We start from the raw sequence: 7,568 nt of genomic DNA, 5'->3' as shown, positions 1-7,568 counted from the left end.
ACGTACCGCAGGGCTTCTGCTTTCCTGAATTGTATCACAAAATAAACCACATAATAGACAAGCGGACAAAACACAAAGGACGACTACATGGTTACATATTTATGCTCGGGAAAGATTTGGTTTCATTAAATTTTTTTTGTTCTAAAATGTATATGCATGTAGAAAATGTCACACAAACAAACATATTCATGTCTTAGAACAGAGTAAGAGAACATGTCACAATTCAGAGGAATACATCAGGGTTACTGAGGTCTGAACCACTAACTATACTGACTGGTGTCATTTCATGTGCATGCACCTCTGCCACACTGGAGCAACATATTTGTGATTCAGCTGTTTATTAGGAAAGGATTTTGAGAATGCCAATCACTGTACAATGAAAACTTAGAACCACAGTAAATGATAAAACAACTTTTTCTCCCAGCATACATGAAATGCCACAATTCCTTCTAGTCCTCTTCTTCATGCAACCAAATGTTTTTCAAACACTGGGGAAGCAGCTGCAGAATTTATCTCTGTGGTTTCATCCACTTTATTGCTACCGTGCTCACAAAGTTCTCTTTTCTCCATCATGGTGTATGGAAAAGATGAAACATCACAGCTAGTGAAGTCCAGCTTCTTGGGAGCACTGCAGTTGCTAAAGTCCAGCTTGCTGGTGCCGTCACATCCGAATTCTAGCTTCTTGAGGCGAGTGAGGCTCTTGATGCTGCCAGGCGGTCTCCCAGGGCTCACCTTATATCCTGCAGCTTTGGTGGTTCCAAGGGGCCTACCTGGGCTTGTCTTGAAACCGGCTGCTCTAGTTGTCCCAAGTGGACGTCCAGTACTTGTACGGTACCCAGCTAACTTTGTGGTCCCCGATGGCCTCCCTCTCCGCCCTGACTTCGCTGTGCCCTTCTTTCTCTTAGAGCCCTCAGGCCCTAGAGCTTCACCGGCTCTGATTCTCACAGCCTGTGGCTGGAAGTCATTCTGGGTGTCTTGTAACTGGCACGCCATGGCTTTGTGCATGCCCTGTGGCAAAGGGGCAAGGCCGGCGAGGGACAGCTGCAAACCAGGGTTTGTCGGAGAGGGGTAGAATTTGTTGGACTGTGTACTACATAAATCAAAGTGGCTGCCTGGATGACAGTCCTCTGTTAGTGCACTCATGCAATAGTCACTGCTGCTGGTGGTCACTTGGTGCATCATTTTCTGTTGGGGTACATAGAAATACATGAGCTAGAAAAGCCACGTGTTTTACTGACAATCCAGTTTTTAGTAGCTGACTTCTAGTGGCTCAAACAGGCCTTTTTAGCACTGCAACACAAAACAAACAAAGATAAGTGATGTCCGAAATAAACATGTTCAAACAGAGTCATAGTTTGCAAAAATGCACGGCATGCATAACAATAAATTTAAATGATTACTGGATTACTAGATCGCCGAACTACTCAAAGAGCGAAAGATGAACAGTTCGTACCTCATTTGTTGGTGGACGTTGGAGTGGAAAGGGTTAATTTCGACTCGTCTACGCTTCCTCTCCCTGACGGCCACAACATCTTTGTGAAGGCACTGCACAAACTACGCCCTGGCGTCTGCGAGTGTTGTCTCGAAGCGGGTCTGCTGCATATTTCAACGCTCAGTTAATCCTCTACGCAGAGGTTTGGATGAGAGTGGCAGCCATTTTCACCCAGAAAAAAAAAGAAAAGGAAAAAAAAAAATTTAACCAGCAGACAACAACTGCGCATGCGCAATAAAAGCGTTCAAGAAACGTAGGGACTGATCCGTGTGACGTAATGGGTTTCTGTAGAATCGGAAAAGTATCAAAAATGTATCTAGTAGTGAAGCATGGAACTGTGGTAGCCATGGAACCATAATTGTATCAACAGCACAGCGGTAACTATGTAACTGACACACTGTCTTGAACCAACTGTACATTTATTAAAATGTAGTAATGACAATGTATCAACTAATCTGGCCATGAGATCACTGGTCAGTATAATGGAAGCTGTGTATATGTGCTTTACAAAGACAACAAACATCAGCGATCAATTTTTTTTAGTTTTTATTAACATTTTAAGCACAAACACTGGATTTATAGGGCAACAACAGTGCTGGAACAGGTCAAAATCTACAATTTTCAAAGTTTCCCCTTCGCCAATGGTCGTCTTTGCAAAATTAAGTCCACAGGACTAAGTTTCCTTGATGAGCTTGGTCAGCTTCTGGATCTTTGATCTGGTGGACATGTCCACATACTTGTCTCCAATGCTGACGATCATGCCCCCCAGGATGGAAGGATCCGACTGTGAAGAGACAGGTCGATTGTTAGCCAACACATATGAACACGAGACTTCCCCTTACAAGACAATGATTTCGGGGGGGGGGGGGGAGATTAAAATAGTGGATTGAGCCGCGTTTAAAATCTCTTTGATATACAATTAAAGGCTTTTGCAGAGGACACAATGGACATTGGTTTTTAAATCTATGAACATTTTAACTTGTCAACATCTCAGAGCCTTGCGGGGAAAAAAAGATGTCAGATGCTTTTCCATTTCCTGGAATTCACTATTTAAATGTTCATCTTACAGCCAATCATAACACAAACTCCTCTAGTTGATTATGTACATTTTTAAATTCATATTTCTTTAATGCAAGTTTCCAGAAAATATTTGCTTCACTATGTAAATTATACAAATTGTTACATTTGTGCGCTTAAACATTATCTCACCAGTCTGAGATAAGACATGTTATGCAAGAAAATTAACTCCACATCTTAGAATTGACTAATGCACAAAAACAGTTTTCCCCTGAAGATAAAAATTCATCAGCAAGATGGTTATGTACAGATTTCTGGGACTGTGCATTAGAGTTGTACCTTTGTTTCCAGCTTGATAGTCTCACCCTTCTGAAGAAAGCCTTTAAGAGCTACTTTCAGCTCGGAGAGATTAGCTTCATCCAAAGGCTGCAATGGATAAACATTCATTATGAAGGTACAATATGTCTAAATCAATAATACTGCAATTGATAAAATAAATGATATATACAGCAGCAAATATTGCTTAAGTGATGTGACCTGTTTTCAGTATCTGAAAAAAATAATGTATGAACATATCTTGCATATACACCCATTTCATACCTGCGCAGTAGTGACGGAGCAGATCACCTCTCCACGGTGTGCACTCATCATCTTGCTGAAAGCGTTAATAACATCCCCAGTTAAAGTAAGACGACCATTGTCAGCCAAAACATCTAAAGAGGGAGAAAAAAAAAAGACAATACATGTTTGAGCAAGATTCTCCACTTTTCTATCTGCTCAGAGCAAAGTGTAGCTTTTGTATTACATCAGTTTAAAGTAAACAGTGTGGGATTTTGCCAAGTTCTTCCTAGTAACACTCATTTACCCTTAATCAAATCAAAGTTTACATCTATAGCACATCAACACAACTCAGGCTACGTCCACACTAGCCCGGATAGATATGAAAACGGCGTTTTCGTCTATAAACGCTCCGCAGCCACACTAGCGTCTTCAGTCGTTTTCACAGAGTTGTGTGTCCACGTTGAAACGGCCAAAAACGCTTACGTTCCAGTCCTGCGCATGCGCAAAAGCAAGTGAGGATTAAAGAATTTGAAGAAAAGCTATCTGGAGCATGTACAAACTGATATTAATGTTTTTTAGGGCTGTCAAAATTGAGAGTGTTAAGGTTCAAGAGCAATCAAAACAACTGCTGTATAATGCCCTCCGCTATCTTTGTTTAATTGGTCACATGACTGCATCACATGACTAAAATGCATCATCGTTTTAGAAAGTCTGCGTTTTCGAATGTCCACACTGCGACGGGACAGCTCCGTTTTGAAATGTATGTGTTTTCCCTTGGGAAAGCGCCGTCCCAGTGTGGACGGGAGGCCAAAACAGAGAAAAAGCATTTTCAAATGAAAACGCATTAGTGTGGACGTAGCCTCAATTGAATAAGTGCTGTACAGGCTATGCAACATAGACATAATAGTCACAAAATCAACAACAAACATACACCAAAATACACAATACAACCATAAACCTTGATTAAAGGAGGAAAAAAATAATCAAACTGTGATATAAGTAAATAGGAATACAGAATAAAATTTGCACAATAAAAACCTGGGAAAACCTGCTCAACTTAGACTGTAAACCAGTGAGAATAACCAGTTTCTTTTTCATCAGCGTTTTAAAATGATGGAGCGTCTGGGCAGCTCTTATGTGAAAAGGTAGACTGTTTCACAGATTAGGAGCTGCACCTGAAAAGGTTCTGTTGCCTCTTCTCTTTTAAGCCTGGATCTAGGAATGTTCAAGAGCAGCTGGTCCGTAGACCCCATAAAACACAGCTTGTGAATGTGGTCCAAACCTTATGGCTGTTGTGTCAAAGTATTTTCATATACATGTTATTTTCTTATAATCAACATACTTCTAGCTGCTCTGTTTTTTCTCCAAGGGGGTTGCAACAGCAGATCTGTAATATGCAACTGAATTAATGTACGAATGAGGATTGTAGTAAGGAAGCATTGTTAGAGTGTCGAAAAGAGCTATGCAAAGAAAACACCCTTTAGGCTTCAGACCGATACTAAGCTTAACAAGATGGCTTTCTTTATGTTTTGATCAGAAAGAGGTTCCTAAACAATATTCAAACCAAATATGCCCAATTGGGCATTAAGAATAACGAACCATGTGAAATCTCAAGGACCTGCATGTATAAGTGCTGCAACCATCACACGACTACGTGCAACAACATGTTCCTTACTTTGCGACCTTGGTAACATCATATCTGGAACATGCTAGTGGACTGTTGTCTTTGAAAATGTAACAAAACTAGGTTCAAATGTATTGCATGTGTACACGCCACAAACACACACGATTAATGACACGGGGTCCCAGCAGTAACACGGGTCTGTGATCACTCACTGATGAGGTTGACAGTGATGGGTGAAACCTTGGCCTTTGCAAGGGCATCGTTGAAGGTCTTCTGCTTGAGGCTGCGCTTCACATGAGGATTCATTACAACACTGTTCATTTTAGGGTCCTTGATCAGGGCCTGAAAAATAATGTGGCAGACAACAGCAAAAAAAAAAAAAAAAAAAAAGTAAGTAAGTATTAGACAAAAGGTAGATGGTACCGAAACTGCTTGGATTATCAATATTTAATAATCAGGTCACTAATCTCATTATTAATTAAAAACCAAACAAACAATATATTTAAACATCCTGCGATGCTATTTAAATATATCACAGTAATATGCACATAACCCTGTGATCAAATATTAAGTAAAGCATCATTTTCATCATTCAGTGTCAGCAACATTAAAAATAGGTTCCTTTTTTGTTGACTTACAGACACTTTTCCCAGCTCCTGCTCCACTTGGTCCAGTTTGTTCTGCTTACTGGCAGCTGAGAACAGAGCAGTGGCATAACGGCCCTCCACTCCATACACCTGGATGGGAGGCTACAAGGACATTTACAGGGATAAGCTACCTTAACACCCTGTCACAAATTACTGAAGAAGGTTATTGCACTGCACGTCACTCACCTTAACCAGTTTGGCTGCAGGTCTGATCACAGACGTGCTGAACTGGCGTGCCTGCAAAATAATATTTGTATGAAAATTAAAGCCTGAGCTGGTGAATTATTAGCCCGCTTTGCACCGTTTACGTTTAACTCAGTTAGCTGGTTGGCTAACACGTTAGCAGTCATTCAAGTGAAATGCCTCGTGTGAATTCTTTTTGAAAGTTCAGCGCTCATTTCTGCTCAGCATAATTAATAAAACTCACCAAACAAGTTTTGGAAGATATGAAAACAAAAATGAGCCCTATTATAAAGGTTAAAATTTAAAAGAGATAACTGAATGTCATACCTGCTGTCCTAGCATGAATGCTGCCATTTTCTCCTACAGCTGTCCAGAGTAGAACGACCGACTGCGCATGTGTGCTTTAGAGGAAGGCGTCTTGCTGTGGGTAATGTAGTTCTTCCGGTGCAGTTCATCGTGAATAAGAGTCCCCAAAACAAGAAGCTGTTACGGAATTAAACAAGTTTGTTTTGTTTGTTTATATTATGTGTAGTAATTAATATTTTAAGCTATAGTAAATGTATATACCATCGAGGAAGTCTTTTTTTGAGTATTAGGTGAAATATAGCATACTTCTCTTAAGATATAAGTAGGCAATAGAAAACAACAAAATACTTGTTTTGGATATGCCTGGTCACATTAACAGGCTAAAACCAGAGACTGTACATTAAAGATGGACAAAGCCACCATAGAACCACCCACTTTGTCTACCTCTAAAAACAGCCGCATTAGATTGTTGAAAACAACATGATGTTTATTTTATAAATTATGGTTGGGAGTATATGGACATTGATTGACATTTGGAAACAACCTCAAGTGGTCATTTAATAAACTGCAGTTGTCTCACTGCTTCACTTTTTTTGCCCCAGATTTAGCTGCGTGACTAAAGGAAGAGGAAATTACTTAGAAAGTCTAACAACTAACTGGAACACAAAAACAGTGAGACAGGGAGCTGCTAGTTTTACATTTTAAAGCATACTTTGTGAGTTTAGTTATTTCTCATTAATTAGTGAATGCATTATATGAGTCCTATGAAGCTATTTTAATTTTAACATTTAAACAAGGTGACTCTATATGCTAAAATGCTGCATGGATAATTCCTTTTGTGTCCCGCTACCTTCTTGCTTTTCTTTTAAGAAAGACTAAAAAAGCAGTTTATTCATTTTTGTTTTTCTGGTTAAAATGTAAAATATTTAGTACCGGGGGAAAAGTATGGAGTCACCCCTCATTTATTTATGTTTTTCTCCAAAGAAGCCAGACTTGTAAACTTCTTATTAAGTTTTAAAACATTGTTGAACAGTAGTTCTCCAGGCTAACTGGAGGACTTTGAAAGTTTTTCTTTGTACATTGGCTGCTTTTTCGCTCATTTTCAGTCCTTGACTTGAATCTGGACATTTTCTGAAGAAGCAAGATGTTTGTTAAGGTAGTTAAGAAATAAAAATATGAATCGTTCAAGCATAAAAAGGCACCTAACTCAAGGAATGAACCAGTGTTGTGTCTAAACATAACAGAGAACTTACCAGAGAACCAATTTTAAATTGCGTGTTTAGCCAAAGTTAACACAGTTTGATAGAGTTAAAATAGCATTTTTGCACCAATTAGGTGATTACCAAAAAAGCATATCTTGGGATGGTGTCCTTAAAAATCTAAGGAAACCAGACAAGTGGAAGACAAAAAGAAGTGGGAAGCTTAATAAACTATCTACCTGATCTGACACCTGACTGGAGAGATGCATCTAGTCCTATATACATACTGTTCACTGAAGCCTCACGACCCTCAGACCCTCACGGCCCCCCTCTTGGACCCCCTGCAGTTTGCATACAGAGCCAACAGGTCTGTAGATGACGCCATCAACATGGCCCTACACTTCATCCTGCAGCATCTGGACTCCCCAGGAACCTACGCCAGGATCCTGTTTGTGGACTTCAGCTCTGCCTTCAACACCATCCTTCCAGACCATCTCCGAGGCAAGCTTTCCCAGATGAATGTGCCTGATCCCATCTGC

The 7,568-nt window shown here is 40.0% G+C and overlaps 2 protein-coding genes across 3 annotated transcripts; both read right to left on the bottom strand.

Moving 5' to 3' along the window:
* Window positions 1–175: 175 nt before the first annotated feature.
* LOC146638662 (uncharacterized) lies at window positions 176–1,657 on the bottom strand. 2 transcript variants are annotated; one of them, XM_085370307.1, is made up of 2 exons: window positions 1,454–1,657; window positions 176–1,290 (listed from the first exon to the last, which is right to left on the bottom strand). In XM_085370307.1, exon 2 carries the CDS (start codon window positions 1,207–1,209, stop codon window positions 463–465), a length of 747 nt encoding a protein of 248 aa, XP_085226433.1. In that variant the 5' UTR covers window positions 1,210–1,290; window positions 1,454–1,657; the 3' UTR covers window positions 176–462. The 2 variants fall into 2 exon arrangements, with proteins under 2 accessions (XP_085226433.1, XP_085226442.1); XM_085370316.1 differs by having other exon boundaries at window positions 176–1,185.
* Window positions 1,658–2,040: 383 nt separating this feature from the next.
* atp5po (ATP synthase peripheral stalk subunit OSCP) lies at window positions 2,041–5,911 on the bottom strand. The gene is made up of 7 exons (XM_085370293.1): window positions 5,852–5,911; window positions 5,528–5,578; window positions 5,333–5,443; window positions 4,907–5,036; window positions 3,110–3,222; window positions 2,849–2,935; window positions 2,041–2,276 (listed from the first exon to the last, which is right to left on the bottom strand). The coding sequence occupies exons 1-7, from the start codon at window positions 5,876–5,878 to the stop codon at window positions 2,166–2,168; spliced, it is 630 nt and encodes a 209-aa protein (XP_085226419.1). The 5' UTR covers window positions 5,879–5,911; the 3' UTR covers window positions 2,041–2,165.
* Between the last annotated feature and the right edge of the window lie 1,657 nt (window positions 5,912–7,568).

Source organism: Diplotaxodon limnothrissa, linkage group LG2, assembly GCF_057381915.1.
Source record: "Diplotaxodon limnothrissa isolate DT_005_m linkage group LG2, D_limnothrissa_male_GT1.1, whole genome shotgun sequence".
In the NCBI taxonomy this organism is placed as follows: domain Eukaryota; kingdom Metazoa; phylum Chordata; class Actinopteri; order Cichliformes; family Cichlidae; genus Diplotaxodon; species Diplotaxodon limnothrissa.
The sequence above is the reverse complement of the archived record's forward strand: the minus strand, read 5'-3'. Positions and strand labels throughout refer to the sequence as shown.